The sequence below is a fragment of the Carassius gibelio genome, chromosome B6 (assembly GCF_023724105.1).
Source record: "Carassius gibelio isolate Cgi1373 ecotype wild population from Czech Republic chromosome B6, carGib1.2-hapl.c, whole genome shotgun sequence".
Lineage (NCBI taxonomy): Eukaryota > Metazoa > Chordata > Actinopteri > Cypriniformes > Cyprinidae > Carassius > Carassius gibelio.
The window spans coordinates 15,207,455-15,235,021 of NC_068401.1; the positions used below are offsets into that span (position 1 = coordinate 15,207,455).

Consider the following 27,567-nt stretch of genomic DNA (forward strand, 5'->3'; position numbering starts at 1 on the left):
AAGAGACACACAAAACTTTCTGTATAGGAGTAATCAGTCAGATGATCATTTATTTAATCATTAGAGTAAGCAGCCTCCAGTATTGGTGCAAATTAAGTCTCTTAATATCTGATTCTCAAGAAGTAACAAAAAATTAACAGAAAAGGGCATTTAAATCATTTTACATCACATACTGATAATTCTGACAAAAAGGCCAACACGTTTTACAGTTTATGGCAGTCTTCTACCTTGCACTCTTAGAAAATTGGAGAAAAACATGTCACAACTGTATAAATATTGGTACATGTTCTACAACAAATGCAAAAAATACATATATTTAAAGATAATAAGGAATCTCTATGTACACCCCCTACCCCCCAAAGGCTTATTGTCATTCCTCAAAATCAAATATCTCAGCCTCCTTTTCTTTCCAGAAAGCAAAACTACGGTCAATATATTTGCAAATCTCCTCATTAGTCAGACTACTAATATCAGCATTATTTTTCAGGACATCGCTCTCATCTGGGGTAGGTGTCTGTATAATGACTTTAGGCACAGGCCTCGTTTCTACCGTCGTTGTCTGTTCTACGTGTTCTAGCTCTGGTTGGCCTGATCCATCTCCGAAGAACCTCACTTTAATGTCCTCAAATCCATCCTTCCATTCCCGGTTCCCCGCCTCAATGTCCTGAATTACAGCTTTGTGAAAATCACGCACAGTCTCCCAGGTGAAACGGCCCACATGGTCGAACACTTCAAAGCACAGCAAGTGTCTTATTTTCCTCTCATCTGCTGGCAAATCTAGCTCAAGGATGTGAAAGTAGCCAAGCATGAAGAGGTCGAGTGTCAGTGTGTCGTAGTCAACGGGCGATCCATCCACACGGGGCAGGAACTGCTCAGGTGAGTAAACTGCCTGCTGCCGGTTGAGTCTTCGGATTTGCCGTGACGGGACAAATGAGATCATGCTTCTCCAGTTCCCAATCATCTTATTGATGGCACTTCTCTGCTTGAAGAAGTGCCCCAATTTGCCATTTTCCATGGCGTTCTTTGGAGAGATATCCAAACTAGCTTTATGTTCATACTTCGGCTTCTTAGATATATCCAGAGAATCAACGCTTTGCTTTCTCTGAGCATTTCTCACAGTCACCGTATAAGCCGACTTCTTCCAGTGACCCAGGAACAAGACCACGATACGTTCCTTGCGCAGGGTTGTACTTTCCATGGCATCACTGATGACACAGTCAATAGGTGAATCACCAATCTGGTCAACCTCTCGTCTTTGTTCTTGTATTTGAGAGACCTCATCTGAACCATTTCTTACTGGTTCTTGCTCTTGTTCACCCAATGATTCTGCCATCCCTGAATCATTTTGTGAGGAATCGTTCTGATTCTCAAAGTTGGACTTTAAGTTCCTTACAGAGACACCAAACTGTTGAATCTCATTCTCTATCTTCTCCCTCCTGCCTCTGTTGACAGCTTTCCTCTCTGATGGCTGGGAGAAGACATTCACAAGCTCTGTGTTTGGCATTTTGCAGTAGGGCTGGTCTGTTAGGTTGGTCATAAGCAATGACATACTCTTCACAATGCCTGAAATACGGTTGCACCAAATGGGTAAGGGAGTCTGTGTAGAGTTCTTGTACTGTGTGTTGACCGTGATGTTGACGATGGGTGCCGGAAGAATGTTTCGAAGTTCTTCAGCCAGACGAGCAAGCTCCATTTCGTAACCCTCGCAGTTCTTTTGCATCGACACACTCTCAATTTGCTTCTCTAGATAAATGAGGTCATCCTCTGTTAGAAGCTCTCCAAATGGACCCAGGATGGCATTGTGAGCCTGGGAGTACCTCCAACTGTCCATCTTTGTATATCTAGTACCACACTCCTGTTAAATTATATAAAATCTACAGTTAAAAGCCAAACTTGGAGAAAGATGAAGTCAGAACATCATCTTAGATTTGTTATCTATGTATTAAATTGAAGACATTTATTGCAATATTTGCAGCCCACCTTTAACCTCTGGGTTTCTTGATCAAATAAGCTGGCCTGTAGCTGTCGTACCATCACTTGCCTCTTCCATTCTGCTATAGGTCTGCCCTTCTCATCATGCATGGGTACCAGGTAATCAATATCAGACAAATTAGCCTCCTCTGTCGGTAACACCACCATTTTATTCTAAAAGAGAACAATCAAGCATGAATTGGCAAGTCCTGTAGTTCAAATGGTGCATGAAAAACAAAAACAAAACTATCATGCTTGACTAATATCAAATCAAGTACTTAATTAACATTCTAAGTTCCTAAAAGTTTTTTTCTTCTTTTTTTTTGATGCAGTTTTCTTCTGCATATATGCTAAAGTGCTTAAGTACATTTCTTAAAAGTTTAAGTCAGTAACCATTCGCATGGTTAGTGTTTATGGACTGGCAACCATATTTACTAAAACAACTTTTGTTTTCATATCAATAAAGAACATTTTTTATCTAAAATTTTAATCTAATAAAAAGGACCATGGATTTTACTGTAAATGTGTGTGCTGTACATTTTTGTGCTAGTGATAGTGAATAATGGCTGCAACCATTACGACAGTGAATGTAGTAAATATTTAAGACGGTGAAATCCATGACACTGGAAATGTAAAGTGTATGGTGGATTTATCACTAAGCTGAACTCCTCTGGTTGAAAACAACAACTGGATCTCCATGAGTTAATGGATCTCAAAAATGTAAAACAATAAATAGATAATTGTGTCCAGTGCAATGAGGTTAAGTTTGATGTGGTCACACAACAACTAGTTATCCAGTACATTTCTGTTCTCACACAAAGGCAAGTCTTGAAGATTCAAGGGAATCAGTTTGGTTGTGGAATGTAGTTGTCATGTAACTCTTTATCACATTCTAATAAAGGAATGACAACTGTATTCTACTAGTGTGATGAAGACCATCTTAGATTCAATGATCATGAGAGTATGTGGATGTTAAATTTCTTAACTGAAATGGTCAAATCTGCTGTCAGTCCAGATTTCTTAAGGCTGGCAATGGATTTTACATCTCCCAGTTTCATTTCTCCCATAAACAGTTTTCCTTTCTCTGGTACTGGCTTACTCAGAGGCGTACTGGAACTAAGGTTCTTCACCACTGCAATGACAATCAGAACAAGAACATCATTTGTTACTCTCATCTGTTTCCAATTATGTTCTGATCATATTCACATAGGCTGATTACCATTACTCACTGAACTGGAATTAAGTCATCAAGTGAAATTAAGGAAGGATGAGTCAATGGTGACAGCAGTGCCCACAAAATTCTGTCAGGATTGCTGAACATACACTTACAACAGCTATAGAGGTATTAAAAAGCCCCTTAGGGCTTTCTCACCCGAAGTGGCCATGTGGACATTCTGGAAAACGTTCCCATGTGAGGTAGAAGATGGAGGCGAGGGGGTAGTGGTGGAAGTGGGAGGAGAAGGTGAATGTGTTGAAGGGGGGTAACAGGCTTGAGGGGAATCTTCGGTCTCAGGATGCTGGTAGGATTGAAATTAAATGCAAAGTCAGACATTTCACAATGGACTCTTACTACAGCCAGTTATAATCCCTTAAAGCACACTTTTCTTTTATTCCAAAGTCTCCATGAAGGGAACATTTTAAAGCATAATTTGAGCCACAATCTAAATCCCAAAGTATACTTCAGTGTTGATGTGATTGCAAGCAAATCTGGACATGTAGCCATTCAAAGTATACTTCATGTGAGTGTACTTAAACAGGCACTCGGCACATACTCAGCTAGAAAGTTTCATCCTTTTCGTCTCCTTTTTTTTTTTTTTTTTACTCATATCAACTAGAGCTACAGGTATCTCGTAAAGGAATAGTTCACCTCAAAAATTATTTCATCATTTACTCATCCTCATATCGTTCTAAACAACTCAAAAAAAGTTTCTTTCTTATATTGAATATAAAAGAAGATATTTTGATGAATCCTGAAACTCAAACAGCTGTTGCTCTCCAATGACTTCCATAGCATTCCTTTCCCAATTATGGAAGTCAATGGGGACCAGCAACTGTTTGATTACCAGCATTCTTCAAAATATCTTCTTATCTTCTTAAAATTAAAATTTGAGGTGAACTATAACCCCCTCACGCAAGGGCTTGTCAATGTGGCCATCTTGTTGCGGTCTCCTGAAGTTTGTTGTTGTTTTGCTTCATTTGTTTGTTTTTAAACTGTGAAACAACAGGCCAGAACAGTGTTGCTGCCTATAGTGGAGAAACTAATTGGTGCAAAAAAATTCAAATTCAAATGCATGTTCGAGCTAAGCATACAGTGAGCAGTTAGAAAAGTCTGTCAAAAAGTCTCTTATTTTATTTATTACATACCCTATACACATACATTAGCATATGTGTAAACACCTGTTAAATTATACTTTAAGCTTTAGTAAGTATTTACATGCATGCTCAGTTGAAGAAAACAGTGGACAAAATTAGATAAATGTAATAATTACAGTATAAAGCTAAAAAAAAAAAACATTCAATACCAAAATGTATCAATAATGTGTTTTTACTTTTAGAGTGCTGCATAGTTAGCTTAGCAACATGCTAACAATAAACTATTTAAACTAGTAGAGGTGTGGTGCATGCAGCTGTTTCCACATATAACGTTCCAAATAATTTCTATGAAGTGCTAAACAGTTAGGATGCTGCCTTAGAAGACAGCTACCTATGTAGGAATTAAGCAGAGAAACAGGTCACTAAATTGACCATTTGCAGGGAGTTTGATTGAAAGGCCATCTGACCAATAATAATGCAGAATCTGCCATTTCTGTCTGACAAACAAACCAGACAGGAGAGTAGATTAACGTCGGTGGACTTGAACTTGAAAAATGGTTCCACGGTTGAAACAAGACCTTCTGATGTTCATTCGTGTTTATTTCAAGCTATTAACTAGTAAAAAGGCAGATGATCGCTTCGTGTTCTACTTGAACTAAGGCACTACAGGCATCTATCACAACAAATTAGAGAGCCACAAAATGGTATATGTGGTGTTTAATTTCTTTAAAATTGAGCAAATTTCTAAGCTGAGAATTTGTTTCATACCAAAAGTGATCTGCTCTGTTTTCTCTGTCGGCATGTTATCAGTTTTTTCTCTTTGCTTCACATGATGCATGGCTTGTCAGACAGTGACTGTAATGAAGGGGGGCGGGTCTTTGCAAATGGTCAGTTGTGAAACAGATGTAATGGTATATGCTTTGTCATTCATACAGTATTATTTTTCAAAAACGTATAAAACTCACCTTAAGACTGTCCATGGCTTTGTGTGTATTAGTGATCTGTCTGTAATAATCGGAGCTGGGTTGCCGAGACACAGCCGGTTTCTCTCTGAGCTCTTCCTCTATAGGACAGTTTTCCTCCAGAGGTTGGGCAGCTGGACAGAGCTGCAATACAAAGAGCTTTCATTATCATATAATATATTTACTGATTCAGGTAGTGCGCCATCAAAGCACATTATTTTACACAGACCTGTAAGGCAATGGAATAACAGGCCAATTATTGCAATTTGATCCACTACACAGCAGAACATCACAATCATATACATGAAACACAGCTATTTGTGGTCTTTCTTTTGTGCAGTGTTGTGGTCCGAACAGTGATATGTGAGCATTACAGTAAGAGAGGCCCTAGCTGGGGGGCAAAATAGTTGTACCTGAGCCCAACATCTAGATCCCACTTTACCAGAGGGAAAATGTAGAGTATATGGAAACATTTAGTTCACCGCTGATGAAACTGTAATATCCTAATGGACTCCATGCAGAATGAATATCAAATGTGGCTCTCAAAGGGCTCTCTGTAAAATACACACACGCACGGAGCATCAAAGGGAACACTGATACGCCGCAGCATGCTATTTTGCTCTGTCTCTGTGAGGTGGTCCTCCCAATTTCCTCTTGCACGGCACTTTGATGTCCAAACAGCACGAAATGCGCTGTGACACGGCTTGGGTGAAGGCAGGAATACATTTCTCAGAAGTTGTGCAATTCATAAATAGATACAATTTGGGAGGGATATGTGGGAATCTGGGACAAAACTACATTAGCGAAGTGGAATCTCTTTCCTTCGTGACCTCTGAGCAGCAGTTCAGCTCCTCACTCACGATCAGGATGCATCTGTCTCTGTGTGAAGGTTTATTCAAAGCCAGTGAACACCATGGCACATTTGGTTTTCATCAGCTATCCTCTTCTGTGGGTTAGGCGGTGGATGCTGGATTAACATGGTCTTCCCATCCTCTCCGCTACCTCATGGGCCACACAAACACTGATGGAGAGAGTGAGACTACAGCAGAAGCATCAAATCCACAAGTCCTTTATGGTAATTTGGTGGAAACCTGGTGCATAGCAATTTCAGAGTCTTTCTTTTTCACCAGTTACTTAGAGGGAAAAAAAACTCACAGATAAAATCACTCAAATATACCAGACTTTCATCTTAAAATCCAGAATCATAATGAAGTTAGCAGAACAACACCGAAGAGCTGAAACAGACAGAGGCTGTGGGATATTTCTCAATGTTTTGTTTTAGTAGTGTACATTCAATCAAATTATTTGGGGGAGAAAAAAAGAACCAGGAATGGTAGAAATAGGAAGGTCTTGCACTGTTTGTGTAAGGTTTGGTTAAGGTTAAAACCTCCTCATCTCTCTGCTTTGTGGAGGAATTCAAGACCACACACTTGTGTTGACACATAAGCAATGCGTTCTATGTTAAATCACTTTTACACCTTCGGTTTAAACACATGATGAACATGTTTGACAGTTTTCACATGTAGAGAACTGAGTGAAAATGGTCCAAAGTGTCTACAGCAGCAAATCATCTGTGATGGAAAGTTTATGTTAAAATAAAGAAAGGATGATGAATGAGCTTAAGATGGCTTTCTTTCTATGTTAGCTGTTTTACATTAAAAAATGGATAGATTATATATTATAAATAGTAACTGAATTATGCAAGTAAGCTCAGGTCAACTTCTACCATATTAAGCTCTTGTGTTTTGCAGCTTAAACAGAAAAAGAAGAAAAGCTACAATACCAAATACTTGTTTAAGTAACCATAATACTAGTATATACTGGATTTTGATTGTGCATCCTCATTTCCCTTTGCCATCATTTAACATCCACTTATATAAATGTTTCATATACTGTGATAGTTTGTGATACTTCAATTCAGTTGTAGCATTTAAATGTTTGAGGTACATTTTTACTGTTTTCTTTTTAAACTATTTAGACAAAGTATCATAAAGTTTCGTACAGGAAATAGAATTTTAATGTATTAAACCAATTGGATATAAAAAATAAATAATACTTTTTAATTTGTTAGTTTAGAAGCCCTTAACTGTGAACATTCAAAGGCACAATATAGATACTGTTATATATTACAGATAGACTAACCTTCAATAATCACACTACAAAAAAAAAAAGATACCAACAATACATTAGTTCTACAAACACAATATGTATTAAAAGCACTATAAGTACTTACAAACTACTGTCCTCTTAATTATAGTTGATATCCACACAGGCAGCACCTGATCAATCTGTGTCACTAGATAGTGACACACGATGTGAACACCAAACCCAGAGATGTGTTGACTCCATCCACACCATCCCAACAATTGGCCATTGCCCAACAGGCAATAAACAATAAACTCTGATGGGAGAATGCACTTAATAATTTACACAGTGGATTGGGTAGCCGGCAATGTCACTAATGAACAAACCAATCAGCACATGCGAACAAGCGAGCAGTGTGATAGAGAGCAGGACACTGTCAAATCAGAAGAAGCGGACAGAGACACCGTATCTCGTTCATTCATTTGTTGTTGTTGTTGCTTTTCGATCTCTGAAACCACATTAGACTGGGGACGTGAAATTACGCACATCAACAATAGAAGAAGAAAAAACTTTCTCAAGGCTTAGCCTGAAAGATGTGGCACTGCATGAATAGAACCTTCCCATTATTAGTTTAATAATGTATGCCCTGGAAAAATAGATGACAATTCAGTTAGGTCAGTTAATTGTATCTCTTTCCAGCATCAAACAGAGGACGCCTGCAGACCCTCGAGTGTGAAGGTCAATAAGTCAGATAATCTGAGCATTTAACCCTTTAACTGCCCCACCAAGAAAAAAACATTTTTTGTTTGCATTTCTTATCTCCTTATGTCATTAGTTACCACACTCAATGTATTTTTTTTCCAACACGTCCCATAATTTTTAAAACATTAGCTTAGCTTTTCTACGTTTACCATAAAGTGACAAATCAACCATTTGGTTGAGCACGTTTTTGAAAAATTATTGAAAACATACTAAAGTTTTTTCATGGCACCAAGTAAAATAATTTTGTAAAGTTAGGGCTCTTACAGTGTAATATGTCAAAAAAATATGCTTACCTTGCAAAATTTCACCAAAAACAGTTTACATGGCAGGAGTGATTTCTTTCTCTCTGACATCCATCAAAGAAGAAGTGTTGTGACAAATGCTGTTGATTTTTTTTGGCTTAACATACCTCTACCAGATGGTAGAGATGGCTCAATCAGCTTGAATTAAGTTAGGTACTCCTCTCAATAAAATATAGTGACTCAAAATGTGCTCAACCATTTGGTCGAGCGGCAGTTAAAGGGTTAAGGCAAGGTTAGTATAAGTTGTAATTGGTATTTAACAATTTCTAAATGAATTAATAATACATTAAAAATTGTCCAAATGAGACCACATTACAAAGATTTCTGCCACGTGTTTTAAACTAGATTTAAAATGTATATATATTTCTTATTTTATTTAACATGGACACTGTTATTTGTCATTGGCCTAGGTACTTTCTGTAAATCTTAATGATGAAATTAAAATAGACAAACACTCTTGTGAAATACAATGTATAAATGCTTAAAGTAAAACAATGGTTTTCAGTAGAAATAAATAATGTGTCGGGTTCTGATTTTGTTGTTGACATTAAAGGCTCTGACTCAAAATGAAATCTGTGCAAATGTGGTGCCAAATCACTTTTCAGTTGGTAAAAGCTAGTCAAATTCATGGACATGCCATACATCTGAATATGCATACTTCTCTAGAGGCAAGTCAAATAAGTGTACTCATGATAGAGTAGGTGAACAACACCCAGATAACCCGCTGCATCTGTTGTGATTCTGAAGTGTGGAACCAGTTGACATGTGTCTATCCCATAAGGCCAGATGAGCTGAGAAAGCATCAGATTTAAATCTAAACTCCTCATTTAACAGTTTTAACAGTTTAACTGTAACAGGTAGGCTACCAAATAAAGTTTTTAGGTCATAAGTCAAGGACCACTAGTTACAAAAAAACAAAACAAAAAAACAATTTAGGATATACTATTTTTTTTTTTTTTAGAATGTGTTCATGCTGTACACGTTCATTATAGCTGAGAAGTATGTTTAAATCAAATTCAGAGCATATAAAAGCACAACAATTCAGAAACAGCAATGTTTGCATGCATTTCATTTGCTTCACTTCATTGATCTGTGTACAGTCAAAAAGCAAAATGACTTCAAGACAACTGCCTTAGAAAATGAAAAAAAAAGGAACTCATGAAACAAAGATTGCTTACAGCAAACCCTGCATCTGCAGGTGCACAAAAAGCACTTAGTAAACATTTGTTTGGTGTGCCATTGTACATTCTCGATTACATGGTAAACACTGTTCCATGTGTAGCGGACCACTAAAGGTCAAAGCAATCAGAGCATTCTTGAGATATGACTGAACATTTGATGAGAAACATGTTGAAAGATTCCTCTCAGGGGGTAAACTCGTAAAAAAAGCTTCCTTACCACCCCCTAGTGGCCGATTAGCACTGGCAGTTCTACAAAGGCCCCATGCTGGACCAAACACTCCAAGCATTTTTTTAATGCTTGAAAGTACCTGCAATAAACAAACCACGGAGCTTCACTGTACATCACACTAAGAACATTTCCCAATCTGAGTGCAGGTTTTGTTGTTGCTGTACTGAAATAAACCTTCTCTGGGAAGCCAAAAGAGTCGCATTTAATACAGCTGGCCTCTTAATTCCCTGCCTGAATATGATGGGAGGAAAGCATATATGCGTGTTGTAAAATAAACCCTTGATCTGTTTATTTGATTGCAGCTGTCTCAGGGAGAAGGCACTCACACTTTGAGCAGAGGGCCGTGCTCAGGGAGGGTGACCTCTTTGGGATGAAACCAAAACATGAGGAAATACCTAGCACGCAACTCTCTGGCCAAACGCCCAAACAATCCATTACAGGCACCGTTAGGAAATGAGATGGCCTGTCCCGAGCACTCTGAGGTGGAATAAAACCTTGTGAAGTACACTACAACTTGCAATATTATAAGCGGACCAGGAGGAAAACTAAAATGCTTTATTCCTGAAATAATGATGATATGGACCATACAGAGTCTTTCCAGTGGGAGGCCTGGGAAACAATTTTGGGTCAATGAAATATAGCAGAGTGTCCATGATAAAAAAAAAAAATAGGAAAAGTGTAGTAACAAGTTCTTTTGTGATGCACATGTACACAAAAAATTGTATTAAATATACTTTTCATTGTAAAAGCCAAGAAATTCATTCATAAATATCATTTTGTGTTGTTCAGGAGGTACATCATATGACATTTTACAACCTGAACCAACCTTGCCTTGTCAAAAAAAAAAAAGGTCAAATTATTTGATATACTAAGATTTTCTTAAGATTTTTTTTTTTTTTTTTTTGAGATTTTATATATACATATATTTTATTTTAATATGACATCAGTTGTACCTTCCTGGCATTTTGACTCTATCTTTGCCTAGTTTTTATTTTTTTATTTTAAAGTTCTATACACTATTATTTGAAAATTTGGGGTTGGTATGATTTTAAAGAAGGTATCTTATACAAACCATTTCTGCATATATTTGATAAAAAAATACAGTAAAAACTATAATACAAAATAACTGTTTTCTGTTCTTGTGATGGTAAAGCTGAATTTTCAGCAGCCAGAGTCACATAATTCTCCAGAAATCATTCTAACATGCTGATTTGGTGCTTATTATCAGTGCTGAAAACAGTCGCTGCTTAACATTTTTATTGAGACTGCTAAATATTTTTCTTGTATTCTTTGAATGTTAGCACCTTACTGACCCCAAGCTTTTCAGAGGCAGTGTTTATCAAGTAAGACTGTACATAAGTCTAGATTTTACTGGGGAAATCAGCAAAAACAATGTCTTATAACGTATTTATCCAAGGCAGTACTGCTTGATCAGATGCGTTACAATGGAATTAGGGTTAAAGGAAAAAAAGATAAACAATCAGATGCATGTTTGAAGCCAACAAACATCCTGTTCTCCAGCCAATTTGATAGATCAAGTATCTGTTTCCAAGCATTAGAATGGTAAAAACCCTGAAACCAAACCCTGTGGATCCCATAACCAGCTCAGCCCCCGGCCCTCTACCTGAGCTAGGCTGCTGGTGAGAAGGTAACTGATACACCCCCAGCACGTAGAGAGCCAGCTGCATCTGATGCTTCAACAGCCTCCCTTCACTAATTAGATCTCTATTGTTGGGGCAGGTCGGCTTAATTTTTGACATCTAGCAGCACCCTGAGTCTCTCACATTGATATAGGAGCAATGAATAGCTGATTTATTCATGCCTATGTTGATAGGGAGCTTATATTACTGCATTAGATCTATGGAAAAGTGTGACCAGGGTGACTGGAGACCACGTAATTAATTCTGTGAAATCTCAGATATGGTACTTCAAATTTAATGAAACTTTAATGAATTCTTAATTGGCTTCAACTGGTTTTTAACCTGTTGACATAGCAAAAATGCGGTTTTAAGCCCTAGATCTGGCTTTATTTGTTTTAACATTTCAGCTTCATAATCTAGAGTTTGCTTTATGGTTCCAGCCCAACTTGGAAAAGTGGAAAAACCTTTTAAAATGATCTGACACAATGAAAAAGTATTTGCAGGTTCAACCATGGAAATCAGCTTGTATTGTCATAAGTTTGTCAGTGTGCTTACAATTCAACAGCTGAGTAACCAAAAGAATCCACTGAGGTTTGTATAACATAAATTTATGGCCTGTACCTTACTTGTTTATTTAACAGAAATTAATATTCAGCTCCTCTACAATTTGTTCATATGGATTTTAGCTCACACAGTCAGTATTAGCTTGTTAAACGTGTTTTATCAGCTAAGCAAGGTATGTTGGAAGAAATCCAAGACCAAAAAATTGAATGGGAACAGCAAAAACAGCTGCTATCTCTACCGCCTATTAATGCAGATGGACATCTTCAAAAAAGAAAAGAAAGAATGCACAGTTGTGAGATACAGTAAATCACTACAACAGCAGTATCCCCCGTAGGCGACCCATCAATATTGTGCTCTAAATGTGGAATTAATTCCTCTTCCAATGTGGTTCAGTTGTTGTGCCCGCCCTGACAGCACTACCATGTTCACCCTTGAAAGATTTATGACTTAAATTGAGCAGCATCTTATTTACCATGTGAAACAAGAAGGCTGAGAAGCCATTGAGGTCTACTGCACACAAAAGCTTCTTAGAAAGTAGGCGCTATGTGACACCTTGAAAGTTACTGGCCTGATTTTCATAGACGCTCAGACATGTCAGTCAAAACAAATCAATCGTGGAAGATCTGGATACAGGACAACTAACAGAACTGACTTTTTGAGGGAAGAAATGTATTTGGACGAGAGCTTATCTATGTGACACTTCACTGCAAGGTCTTTAACCCTCTGATGCATGATGTCAACAACAGACCATTTTTAAACATTCATGGTATGATTTTACATCCAAACCATGTTTGACAACCTTTGACCCTTTCTCATTTTTATGCATGTCTGTCCATGTTTTTATTTATAAAAACATAACAGTATAATTTAATATGTATCACGAAATGGTCAAAAACAACATATATTTTATTATGCAATTATTAATGTATTTTTTTATATAATTTACTAAATGAAAATTAATCTACTTTGATCTGCAGTGTTATATTTGTATAATTTTTTTATATTTACATTTAGAATAAAATGATAATGCTGTGGGTTAAAAGGTTTACATTTATTTTTGATTATTTAAAAAATTTTCACTGACTTAATTCACACGGTGGCAGATCTCTAACTCATCTAAAATACATTACAAAAAAAACATTAAACAAAATAACTTCATCAAAATTTTATTTAATTAACAGAATAAATAAAATTCATATAAATAAATAAATAAACAAACTATTTTTTAATGACTACATTCTTATTTTAATGTAAAAAATAATAATAATAATATTAGGATAAATAAAAGTAAATATCTTCTTTTGTTATTTAATAATGAATACATCAGAGGGTTAACCATCCTGCATTTGATCATGAATTATCTTTTAAGTCGATCTGAATAGTTTCAATAAACATTATTTCTGACCTTCAGTTCAAAAAGCATTTTTGGGTCAATTGTGGCAAAACATATAGCATAATTCATTTATGTCATGTCACTACTTTCAGTATTTTCACAATCAAGATTGACTGAAACGGTGATCTCTAACTTAACTGATCAACACACTGTTGTGATATCTTTTTTGCCAGCATAAGAAATGAACCTTACATTTCTCTCCACAGAGCGAAGGTATCTGGCACACTCGAAGTGGCCGTTGTATTCAGCCAGATCAGCAGCCGTGAACCCATCTACATCTCTTTCCTTTGGGTTGATCTGGTGACCCAGGAGGATTCGACAGCACTGGGAATATTTTTTAGATGATTATTATGACTTAAAAGCATAATTAAAAACATTTATCATTTTAGGCGCCACACAATAGACTCACATCCTAATTTAAACCCACCTCTATCTCCCCATTCTCTGCTGCATCATGTAGAGGAGTGCCACCCCAGTAATCCTTTTTGACCTTTGATCCCATCTGTAACAACCTCTCCAGGATGCCATGATGCCCCCCACTGGCTGCAAAGTGTAAAGCAGTCGCCCCTTCATTATCTTGACTAGACAGGCTGACGTCTGTGTAGGACACCTGAAGTAGTCCAAACAAGTATTGTACCTGTAGTAGAGCTCATGACTTTGAAGCATATATTTGTAGAAGTAAATGTATAACCCACCAGCCATACCACCAATGCTTGGTGGCCCATGTGAGCCGCAGCATGCAGTGGCGTCATACCATCTTGGGCTCTTAGATGTACGTCAGCTCCACAGTCTTTGACCAGATACTCCACAACATGTAGATGTCCCTCCTGGCAGGCCAGATACAGCGGCGTGGCGCCCATATTTGTCTGTCGATTAACACACCTGAGAAAACATCAGTTAGGATGTTTATTCAAGTGAGTTTTTAAAGGCTTATGAAAAATGTATATCTTTGAGTAAAATCCCTCTTCCGCTATTGGTGTTTCCATGTCCTTTTCTATGGAAGACACACATTCCCCCTTCACTGAACTGGTCATCTTGGCCTGTGTGGCCAACAACATGAGAATCACTCACTTGCACTAAAGGATTCAAACATGTGCTAAAGGCATGACAATATGTAAGGTCTGGTAAATCAACTATTTTAGCTAAGGATAAATAGAGCCAATGATTGTGTCAACGTCCACCACTGTTAAACTAATTACTGTCTGGATATTAATCACTGGAGGCCAATTTAAAGTACATGGGATCGTATGGAGCTGTTCAGTTATGATATCAATTTGTTGCCAGCTCAGAAAGGGGAATTCGTTATAGGCTCCCTATAGTTTTTAGTTTCACTGGGTTTTTAAGAATAGCAGTTTGTTTGAGATTTTTCACTCCCATTCAAAAGTTTCGTTTTTGTATTTGATTAAAAATACATTAAAAGCAGCAATATTGTGAAGTATTGCCTCAATAAACTCCTAATGTGCTGCTTATTAATAGTTAGTTAAGGATAATAGGGTAGTTAAGTTTATGAAAAGTAGTTGTCAAGTTAGGTTATCGGGTAGAATTAGGGATGTAGAATATGGTCATGTAGAATAAATACTTTATAAGTAATAATAAACAGCCAATATATGTAAATAATAGGCATGCTAATAAGCAACTAGTTAGTAGTGAGAATTGGTCCATATACTAAAGTGTTTGCAGCCCTATTTGTAACATTATAAATCAGTGTTCAGTAAATCAAGAATCAGAGATTTTTAAATGCAAAACTCGTATATGGTGTTTACTAAATTTATGCTAATTAATGATTTTGAAAGCAGCTGTTTAAACAAAATTTAACATTTAAGCTCCCTCCTGACTCTGCAGTGATTCAAAAAGCAAACACCTAGTTGAACCATCGAAGCATGCACTTTTACAACCTTAGCGCAGGCTGAAAGGCGGGGAGCCAGACTGCAATCTCTTTAACCTTCTCTCTGTAAGCAGACTCATCTCCGTCCTTGACGAGGGCAATGACTGTAGTGTTTTCCGCAAACTTCAGATATTGCAGATATTCGTGTAGAGGGAGAAGAGCATTGGGGAGAGAACACAACCCTGAGGGACGCCAGTGCTGATCGTGATAGTCCTGGATTTTAGTGGAGGAACAATCTCTTAAACTTCACCAAAACTGCAGAAAACCTAAGGTCTTCATAAAACTACTGATCATTTTAACAGTTTAACTGTTTTAACACCCTGGCAGTTGTATTACTTTTTTGGTAACTTATCAACTACAAACCTCATTTTAATCTTAAATCAGTAAGTCTGTTATACCAAAAGCCCTTTTTCAGTCACAGTGGTTGTGGAACCCAGTGGTGATCTCTTGAGGTGTTAATGGTTCAGGACTTTAGGTTCAGTAACAGTGAGAAGCAGTTCTGATGGTTCAACTTCCAGTATGTTGAGACATGTGACAGACAGGGTGCATCCATTATACACCAGCTCTCTGACACTCACGTGGGATTTTCTAACCCCTGAAGTTAATATATGCATTCCCCTAAGTTAAGTTTAACTTATCCAATACACAAACACGCTTCTATTTCATCCAGAGCATGACCCTGTGTATCAGTTTCAAGATGTAGTCATGCTACAGATGCAATATGAATCTGTACATGCTTGAGAGAAACAGGATGCAAGATTCATAGATTTACACAAAGACTTACAAAACTGGTAATCAACTTTGGGGTCTGAAGTGAATTAGGAGGATGATGGGATTCATTAGATCCGTTCAATTCCTCTTCCACCATCCCTTTTTGTTACATGAAAAAGCTGTGCTAGTAACTGAGCAAACTCAGGAAATGTACGTTTTAATAAAAAATTCTGAATACCCATTTCTGTTCTTAGAGCAGCTATTGCCTTCAAACCTGCATCTAGCAAAATGAGGAAACACATTTGCTTTGGTGTCAGGGGCGCATTATGTGGGGTCTCTTTCTGGTGAGTAGGTCTGAGAGTAGATTCTGGTATGTGCCACACTTTTATGTCACATGTTCACTTCCCGTTACACCACCAAAGCAGAGCATGTGTTACTGACATTTCTAAGGTCATGGATAAATAACATGATTAGGCTGCTTTGCCAGGGTTTTTTGTTTTTTCATTTCATTTCTCTTTTAAATGTCTTGTGGTCAGTACAAGAGGAAATAACAAATTATAACCTTCACAAAAAAATCTTAAAGGATAATTTAGTCTCCAATTAATTATAACATAAATAAAAATGTAATAATAATAATAATAATAATAATAATAATAATAATAATAATAAACTTTATATTATATGGAATAATTATGATACATATACAACCCCAATTCCAGAGAAATTTGGATGTTTTGTAAAATTTGTTAATTCTTTTGAACTTTTATTTAATTGCCAAAAATAGAAAGAAAATATTTCCAAAGTTTTCACCGACCAACTTAAATGTATTTTGTAAATATTAACAGATATTAACTAACACATTCCAAAAAAGTTGGGACAGAGGCAAAATAAGAGTGAAAAGGTTATAGAATATCCATGTAAAACTGTTTTGAAACAGTTCCTAGGAAGCAGGTGAATTGATAATAGGTCAAGGTATCATGTCTGGGTATAAAACATGAGGAGCAGCTCAGTCTTTGCAAGCACAGCTGGATCATGAGAAAAGTGTCAAACAAATCAAAAATCACATTTTGCAATGCAATATTGCAAAATATGTAGTTCTTTCACCAAGTACCACACATAATATTGTGAAAAGATTCAGGGAAACCAGAAAAATCCCAGTTCATGTAGGGCAAGGCAGGAAACTTGAATGTGCTTGACATTTGAGCCCTCAAATGGCATTGAAGAAGAATCTGATCTGACTCCTGACTCCATGAAAATGTATGGATCATCATGAAAAGTAAAATCAGACATGACGATCACAGACTGCTGAGCATCTGAAGTCAAGTATTAAGCGAGATTGGACAAACATTTTGCTTGCATTACTTTTAACATTTAGTATCATCAATTCCTAATTTTTTTTTACATTGTAATTAAAAGGAAGGTTGATGTGACACAGTGTTAAACGTGCCTCTGTCCCAGATTTTTGGAGTGTGTTGCAGCCATCAAAATCAAAATTTGTTCATATTTACAAAATACATTTACGTTGGTCAGTGAAAACTTTGGAAATAATCATTTCTTTTTACTTTAATTAAATAAACGTCAAAAGAGAATAACAAATCACAGATTCTTGATTTTATTGCATTTTACAAAATGTCCCAACTTCTCTGGAATTGGGGTTGTAATTTTAATTTTATACAATAATAAATAATATGATTATAATTACATATAAGAAGTCAGATGCTGTAAGAAATATTATTGAGCTATATACTATTCCAACTGCATTAATTTCAGAAGGAAATCGGTTCAAAGGGCTAAGCTCTGAAACTTTGATTGCTCAATCATGTCAATAAATGAATAGACATCATATCATCATTACGTACCAAAATGTCAATTTACTTTAGTTAAATGTTAGATAAAAAGTCAGTATTATTTTTGTACCATTGAGATGTTTGTACATACTTTTTATGAATATTTGAATTAGTCTTAATTATATTTTACATTTTAATTTTAAAGTTTTAGCAGTTTTGTTGTGTAAAATATATTATTATTTTAATTAATGTCTTTATTTTTTTATTAAAGTTTTTTTTTTTTAATTTACTGAAGTAAATCAAGCTAAAGTAAATAGTTGCATTAACTGAAATTATGTTTATTTTATTTTAAGTAACAAAAATTTTACTCAAATTGTATGCTTTTAGTTTGATTTAACTATAACAACCTTGACTTACACAAAGTCATTGGATCTGTTTTTAAAACACACTCATTTTTTTTTAAATAAAAAACTTGAGATGTGTGACCTACAAGACTAGTGACCCAAAACAGTTTGTCACATGCTCCTTTTCATCCACCTCTACCACATGAGATTCATCTCTGTCATTACTACGTGTCTGTGCTCATAACGCTGTACCCTGGAGCTTGACCAATCAGCAGCTTCAAACAGGTGAGGTCACCCTTTGCTGCAGCATAGTGGGCAGGAAGAGCACCGCAGTTTGTTTCCACTTCTGCTCCATTCGCATGAGACAGCAGCCAGTGGACAGCTTCCACCCGGCCGAACCGTGCAGCGAGGTGGAGCGGAGAGGCCCCCCCAGAATCCTGATCCTGAATACATGAAAACAAATAAGTACAGACATAAACAACAATTCTTTATTTCATTATTTTTTTTCTTTGTACACAAATAACTTAATATTACCATATACATGAATACTCATTCTCATTTTTCTTTCAAATTATATTATAAATTATATAATGTATAATATACAATTCAGACTTTTTTCCCTCAGAATTCTGAGTTTACATATTTTGTAACTGTTTTTTTTTTTTTGTTCCTACCACTTAAAAAAATACATTATTTTCAATAATTTAAATAAGGCTTTTTTTCATTATGCTATAATTTTTTTTTTTTTTTTTTTACATTATGTTGGCTAAATAAATTAAAAGGTAATTGTGAATTTTATTACCCAATTCTGACAATTAAAAAAAAGTCCAGATTGTGAGGTAAAAAGTTAGAATTACTTTTATGTATTTATTTAGTTAGCCAACATGATGTAAAAATGTCAAATTGATAGCATAATGAAGAAAAAAATAATTAAGTTCATGAAAAGGCAACCAGTAAATAATCTTACAGAATGGGCCCCTGCACTAAGGTCATTAACATTATATTTCTGTATATATAATTCATAGTATTGTTAAAAATATGTTTTTCTTAGACAAATATATTTTAACAATTTTTTAAACTGATTTAAAATGCAAGTAGAATATATTATTACTTTTACTTGATGGTTACATTAACCATAATTAAATATACATTTTTTTTTTCTCACAAATGGAATTAAAAAAAGGGGAAAAAAGTGTTTTAAACTAGATTTTTTTAGCCCCCAAGTTAATTTGTATTTGTATATCATTAAATATTGACCCAAGCATATCAAATAGAGTTTGACTAAGTAGTGAGGAAACTAAAGAAAAGAGTATAATCAGTGAGGTATTGAGTGTTTTTGAATCTGCAGCCACTGATCTGGACGTGCTCACAGAGACTGTAGCTTCATATATCATTTTCTGTGAGGATATGTGCATCCCCACCTGTACATTCTTATAATTTAATAATGATTAACCGTGGTTTACTGGGAAACTCAAACAGCTTCGTCACACCACAGAGGATGCTTACAGAACTGTGGATAAAATCTTGTATAACCAGGCCAGGAACAGACTAACAAATGAGATCAGAGTGGCTAAAAAACGACTCCGAAAAGCTGAGAAAACTGTTAAAAACAGCGATCCGGCATCAGTATGAACTGGTCTCAATAACATCACCTTGTACAAGACACCACCCCAGCAGTCTGTGGAGAATCAACAACTGGCTGGTGATCGGAATGTGTTTTACTCTTGATTTGAAAAGGCCAGTCTACCACCCCCCATCCACTCTGATTTGCACTTCACACATTCACCCACCACCCCTGCAACTCCCCTCCTCCACCATTCAACCTGTGCTGGTCTGTGTAAAGGACGTGAACAGGGTCTCCAGGAAGCAGATATCTAAAGCCTTTGTTATACTTTCCGCATGAACAATCAACACGCGTACACGGACAGCTAGGACACCGACTACTTGTATTTATACTTCCGAAAGTATATGCTGATGGACTGCTCCTCAACAAACATGCAAACAAACAGTTGCCCAGAATTACTGCACATCTGGCCGTCTTTATATTGTTTTATCGACGGATTGAACAGGTTCGAATAGCTACGGGCTCTTTACACAGTCTGCACATGTGCAATGGTGCTTTTGAAGCCTACTGACCACGTGTACTTGTCCGTTCAGAGCCTCCACGCATAGCCTACTCTCCGGTGACATTTTTATGTCACACCTATCATAGTGGACCCTAGTGGACTCGCGGAAAGATAAGACAGGCTTTAAAAAGCTTCAGGCACAGATAGTGTTTCACCTGCCTGTTTAAAAGTCTGTGCTGACCAACTGGCCCCCCATCTTCATACAGATCACTGGAACTTTGTGAAGTTCCCTGTTGCTCCCTGTTGTATGTGTTCTGTGCTAGACTAACTGAGACTTGTCATGGCACTTGTATACTGTTGTTGTTCTCTCGTTGGTCTGATTGCTTCTAATGTTCTCATTTGTAAGTCGCTTTGGATAAAAGTGTCTGCTAAATGATTAAAGGGGGGGTGAAATGCTCGTTTTCACTCAATATCCTGTTAATCTTGAGTACCTATAGAGTAGTACTGCATCCTTCATAACTCCAAAAAGTCTTTAGTTTTATTATATTCATAAGAGAAAGATAGTCTGTACCGATTTTTGCCGGAAAAACACGACCGACTGGAGGCGTGACGTGTGGGCGGAGCTAAAGAATCACGAGCGCGAATAGGCTTTTGCGTTGAGAGCATGTGGAAGCTGTGACATTACCGTGAGGGAAAAACCATCATCCAAAACAAACCATGGCTTACAGTCAGATTCAGCCGTTTATTTATGATCCAGAATCAGATCCAGAGGCTGAAACTGAACGAGAGCAGCAGCAGCAACGACTTGCTCTGAGCGGGACTCGAACCTGGGTCTCCGGCATGGGAGGGGACGCACTAACAAGGAGGCAGAGATATTTGAAGCAGTTTTACTCACCGCCTGCGGTTCCAACACACGATCGTGACCCTTTTTCCTTGGGATTGCATCATCCTTAAGAAATAAACGATACGCAAATCCGTCGTCAAACTGGGCCTTGTGAACAAGCATCTTCGAAATGCAGAGAACCAACAAAAACACTTGCACAACTCCGTTGATGCTCTGTAAAAATAAACTCCATCCACTGGTCCCTTAATGCTGTTTCTTTGGTAATCTGTGCAGGGTTGTCTTGCCCTGGCAACCAAAAACACACTTCTTTTGTGACTTTTCGCGACGCTCTCGCTCTGATAAGTGAATCGCTCTGATCAGTGAAATGTCTGTGCTGCTGCTCAGCCTCGCTATACGGGAGTGCGCGCTCTTCCGGCAGACGTGCCCTCAGGACCCATATAAGGAAATTCCGCTCCATCTAACGTCACACAGAGCCATACTCGAAAAAAACTTTCCGAAACTTGTGACGAACCGGAAGGAGTATTTTGGGAACAAAAATACTCCTTCAAATGTACAACTTAATTTTTGAAACTTTGTCCATGTTTAGCATGGGAATCCAACTCTTTAACAGTGTAAAAAACTCAGTATGCATGAGATAGCATTTCACCCCCCCTTTAAATGTAAATGTAATGCTTCAAATGCTACACCTTCATTCCGATCCCAAAAAAAGCTGTAATTTGCTAGACTTAATGATTACAAACCTGTCGCTCTCATGTCTGTGGTCATGAAGTCATTTGAGCGACTGGCCCTGGCCTACCTGAAGGACATCACAGGACCCTTGCTGAATCCTCTTCATTTTGCCTACAGAGGAAACAGATCTGTGGATGATGCAGTCAACATGGGACTGTATTACATTCTTCAACACCTCGACAGACCTGGGAATTAGGCAAGGATCCTATTTATGGACTTCAGTATGGCCTTCAGTACCATCATGCCTGACCTTCTTTCAGACAAACTCACACAGCTCTCTGTACCCACTTCCATCTGTCAGTCGATCACCAGCTTCCTAACAGACAGGCAGTAGCTAGTGAGGCTGGGCAAATCCAAGACTTTCACGATCAGCACTGGCGTCCCTCAGGGTTGTGTTCTCTCCCCAATGCTCTTCTCCCTCTACACAAATATCTGCAATATCTGAAGTTTGCGGACAACACTATAGTCATCGCCCTCATCAAGGATGGAGATGAGTCTGCTTACAGATAGGAGGTTAAAGAGATTGCAGTCTGGCGCAATCTTAACAACCTGGAGCTTAACATGCTCAAAACTGTGGAGATGATCTTGGACTTCAGGAGGAACCCCCCTGCTCTCCCCTCACTCACCATAATGGACAGCACTGTGGCTGCAGAAGAGGCATTCAGATTCCTGGGCACCACCTGAAGTGGAACATTCATATAGACAAAAACAATTTGCTAAAAAGGCCCAGCTGAGGATGTACTTCCTTCGCCAGCTGAGGAAATTTCACCTGCCACAGGAGCTGCTGAAATAGTTCTACACTGCTATAATTAAGTCTTTCCTGTTTTCATCCATAACTGTCTGGTTTGGTTCAGCTACCAAATCAGACAGACCTACTACAAAGGACAATCAGGACTGAGAGGATTATCGGTGCCCCTCTGCCCAGTTTCCAAGATCTTTACATCCCCAGAGTGAGGAAAAGGGCTAAGAAAATCAACTTGGACCCCTCACACCCAGCCCACTCTCTCTACAAACTTTTGCCTTCTGGTTGGCGCTAAAGTTCACTGACTGCCAGAACAGCCAGGTACAAGAACAGTTTTTTCCCGTAGGCTATATTCAGCCTGAACAATTAAACTTTCAGAATTATACATCGTCCATCACAACTGACATATTTATACACCGGATCCAAAATGTGTACACTTGTAAACTGCACACTTTGTAAATAACATATCTGCACACTTATAACATATTTATTCCCTATACTTCTATTTCTGTATACATTATTTAATTTCTTTTTTTTTTATTAATGTTATATTCAGTCCCTACTGTACTGCACTATGTTTGTACTTTCTAGGGCACTGGAAGCTTCTATAGTCAAATCAAATTCCTTGTGTGTGTAAACATACTTGATAATAAAGCTCTTTTGATTCTGATAAATTGTTTATTATAATTTATTTTTTTATGTGATAAATTAGAATACAGCCACTTAAAATCGTAAGCCAAAAGTTTGGTAAAGAGCTGTCATTGAGTCATAAGCTGAAAGAACATACAGTTTGATAGTTCATTTCATGATGTCATCATAACACCATCATAGCAACAGTGTGTATTGTCCATCCTACAATAAATCTATTGCTGCTGACACAGACCCCATTCCTCGACGGGCCATCACTCCTCTACTCCACCAATGTGATCAAATTAGTGTAGCCATCTTTATTTAATCAGACCAAGGAAATGTTCATTAATAATTGAACCACATACAACTCCGACCTCACTTTGGCAAGCACAGGCATAAAAAACACAGATGAACACCCAGTAAGACCACCACCCAAGAATATTGTTATCACTTTAGTCCATGATAACAAGGGACTTAAAACATCTACTTTAATACAGCACAGCTGGCCATAAATTAGATCAAGAGGTTGTCGATGTTAAAAGAGCCGGTTTGCATTAGTGTGAGAAGGTGCTGTGCAGGGGGGTCTTGGAGGAGCAGTATGGCCTGTACTTCCCTGGTAAACAAACAGTGTTAACGGTTAGATTGAGCCCCCTCTAACCCATCTGGTCATGATTACAGCAGTCATGCAATACTACCGAGCAAAGAGTAAACAGAGCAAGGGAAAGTGATGTAATCACACCATTCACACCATTCTGCGTTCACACCATTCCTGTACCGGGTGAACTTCTTATGTAAGGTGCTATATTTGAAGCAGGTTTTGCTTAGCTATGATATTTAAAATTATATTATGGAAGGCAGTTTACATCATGTACAAAGTTTTTCAATATAGTATGCAAGTCTGAGGTGTCTCACCATAGCTGAATTTATTTGGGTCAAATACAGTAAAACAGTAATCTTTCGAAACAACATTCAGTTTTAAAATAACTGCTTTCTATTTTAATGTTTTAAAATGTAATTTATTCCTGTAATTTCAACAGCATTACAGTCTTCAGTATCACATGATCCTTCAAAAATCAATCTGATATGTTGTTTTGGTGTCAAAGAAACATTTCTTATTATCATCAATGTTGAAAACCGTTGTGCTACTCAATATTTTGTGGAAACTAGAAAATTAATGCATTTATTGTTGAGCAAAGGTATTAATTTATTTAAAAAGTAAAAATAAAATCAATATTACTACTACAGTTTTATAAATAGTGTTGCAATTACATTTTAGCAATGGACTTGGCAAAGTCCTTTGATTTGACATAATTTGAGAAATCACACACCTGCCTATATAAGTTATAACAACTAACAAATCCATATCAGAGCAAAAAACAAGCCATATGTTTGAAGAACCTGCAGACAGAACTGTGTTGAGACAGATCTGGAGAAGACTACAAAACAATTTTTGCTGCACTGAAGGTACAAGTGAGCATAGACTCTATAATCCTTAACAGAAGTGAAGTGACGTGACTTGACATACAGCGAAGTATGGTGACCCATACTCAGAATTCGTGCACAAACACAGCAGTAAACACACACACCGTGAACACACACCCAGAGCAGTGGGCAGCCATTTATGCTGCAGCACCCGAGGAGCAGTTGGGGGTTCAGTGCCTTGCTAAAAGGCCCGAGACTTGAACCCACAACCTTAGGGTTAGGAGTCAAACTCTCTAACCAGTAGGCCATGACTTCCCCCTGGAACCTGAAAGAAGTCTGGAACAACAAGGACTCTTAATAGAGCGGGCCTCCTGCTAAACTGAGACATCAGGGGAGAAGGGCCTTGGTTAGACTACTGGTGACCAAGAAGCAGATGGTCACTCTGGTTGAGCTCCATGATCATATATGGAGATGAGAGAAACACTCCAATGATCTGGGCATTGTGGTGGTATTGCCAGACTCAATCCTTTTCTTAGTGACGCCATAAAAAGCACCTAAAGGACTCCCAGACTGTGAGAAACAGTCTGGTAAACCTCAATTCAAAGTGTTTGCAGGAAACCAGGCACTGCTAATTACCTGCACAACACCACCCCAATAGTAAAGCATTGTGGTGGCAGCAGCTTTCATGTTGTAGGGGTGTTTTTCAGCAACTACCGGACTTGTCAGAGTAGAAAGAAAGCTCAATGCAGCAAAATACAGTGATATTCTTAATGGTTTGAAGCACTCAGACTGGACAGAAGGTTACCTTCGAACAGGACAGTGATCATAAGTACAAAGCTAAAAAAATGCAAGTGTGGCTTATACACACTTCTGTAAATGACATTGAGAGGCCCAGCCAGAGCTCAGATTTGAACCCAGTAGAACATCTCTGGATAACGCTTAAAATGTCTAATAATGTCTAACTAAAAATGTTCACTGACGGTCCCCATGGCAGACATTCCCCAAATCCATGTGGAAGAAGCTTGTTGCATCTGATCTTACCCAAAAGACCTGAGGCTATAACCTCTGCAATGGTGTTTCAACTAAATCAAGATTTTTTGTATTTTGTGAATACATATGCAATGTAAATATTTCAGTTTTTCCTTTCTAATAAATTTGCAAAGAAATCACAGATCTGTTTTTTGCTTTGTCATTATGGTGTATTAAGTGTAAACTGATGTGGCAAAAAGCTAATTTACAGCTGCGACATAACCAAATGTGTAAAAAAAAATCAGAGGGTATTAATACGTTTGCAAAGCACGGTATACATAATGGGGATATTGGCAGACCTCATTATTTTTATTAATAGTTGCACCTCAGTCTATTGCAGACATGTAGTTTTATAATAGACTTATTATAGTCTTAATTGCATATTATTAAAATACTTTAAAATACTAATGATCAAAATACTTTTTTTACACTTTTATTTTATTACAATATTAAGATCATTTTATTTTATTTTTTACATAAAAGGGAAAATAAGAGTGGGATCGGAAAAATAATAAATAAGAAAAAATACGGATACATTTGAATATGGGCCAGTTACGGCAAAAGCTAAATCCAAAATGCCTACTCTCCACGCTGTTGTCTTAGCTACCTTGGGTTGGTTTCCTCTTTTGTGGTTTATCTTGTAGCTTGGATTATTTAGTAACTTTCTCTTGCTCAACCAGACAGCGGTGAGCAAAGTTAGCGCAAACAGCCTTCGCCAACAAGACAAGCAGACAGAGAGATTGGCACAAGTAAAAATAGGGGCTTTGGTCATTTTATTCGTCTCTTCTTAACACAGAGCGATCAAATGGCTTCAGAAGTCTTACACTGAACATAAGTCACACTTGGACTAATTTTATGGTGGTTTTGGAGCTTGACAGTGCTTGGACACCATCCGCTTTAATTGCATGGCACAGCATGAACATCTTTTCTAATATCATCTTTTATGGTCTTTGAAAGAAAGTAAATCACCCATTTGATCAATCCAAACTCTGTCCACACCACTGAGCTAAGACCCATAGCTCCATAACCTCTCCACTCACCTGTACATTACATCTTGCAACCTGTACGAGCCACTTTAGTTCCCGGGTGTGACCTGTAGCTGCAGCATCATGGACAGGTGTGGCTCCATTGAGGGCCTTTGTGTTAGCATTGAACCCTGCTTCTGTCACCAGAAAGCAAAGGCAGTCCAGCTGACCACAGCGTGCAGCATGATGCACCAGTCCCGCCCCCTGAGCATCCACAATGGTATCGGTAAGACATCCAGTTTCAGCTAGCTCTCTTAGGCTCTGCAGGTCTCCCTCGCGGGCTGCGGCAATGGCCTTTTGGAGCACCATGTCAACCCTGCCTTTCTGCACCTGCGCAAGCTGCCTTTGACTGGATCCGGACGCTGTCTCTAGCAATTCATCCTACCCCCCCAAGGCACACATGCACGCACACACACACAGGGGAAGCTGACACCTAACTGTCTGCCAGCTGGCGGGGTTAGGTGAGCAGAGGAGAGGAGCAGGTCTGGCCCGGTGAGCTGTAAAGGTAATGAAAGACGTCACAATGCACCAGTGCTCATCGTGGCCCAGCCGTTGCCTTTGTGCCCGTTTACCCAACAGCACATGGTTGCCCTCCTCTTTGGCAGCAGACACGCGAGTAATGAGAGAACTGGCCTCTAAAGACCTACTAAAACTGGTGTGCATGCATGTGGCATGTGATTAGAGATTACAGTGAGCCTCATTTTCACATGTTAAATATTAATTTCTGTCTGAATGGCCAAGAGTGTGTCTGGAAGGAGAACAAGGGATTAGAATGGAGCAGTTTGCTCAGAGCATATGAACTTTAATGATTCAGCATCAAGAGAGATCAGATCAGCACTGAGATATTAAAGAGAGTCCATTTAGCTCATTTAGTAAGGCTGGTGTAGCTTTGTTGTACTGGTAACATATATCGGTCTCATTCTCCACGTGCACGCTCCATCACATCCCAAT

The 27,567-nt window shown here is 37.8% G+C and overlaps 1 protein-coding gene across 1 annotated transcript; it reads right to left on the reverse strand.

Annotated features, from left to right (window-relative positions):
- Window position 1: 1 nt before the first annotated feature.
- LOC127960100 (espin-like protein) lies at window positions 2–27,511 on the reverse strand. Its single transcript, XM_052559651.1, has 10 exons — window positions 26,632–27,511; window positions 18,382–18,572; window positions 14,098–14,284; window positions 13,830–14,012; window positions 13,595–13,726; window positions 5,250–5,390; window positions 3,344–3,488; window positions 2,958–3,103; window positions 1,981–2,145; window positions 2–1,855 (listed from the first exon to the last, which is right to left on the reverse strand). Exons 1-10 carry the CDS (start codon window positions 26,923–26,925, stop codon window positions 371–373), a joined length of 3,069 nt encoding a protein of 1,022 aa, XP_052415611.1. The 5' UTR covers window positions 26,926–27,511; the 3' UTR covers window positions 2–370.
- Window positions 27,512–27,567: the final 56 nt, after the last annotated feature.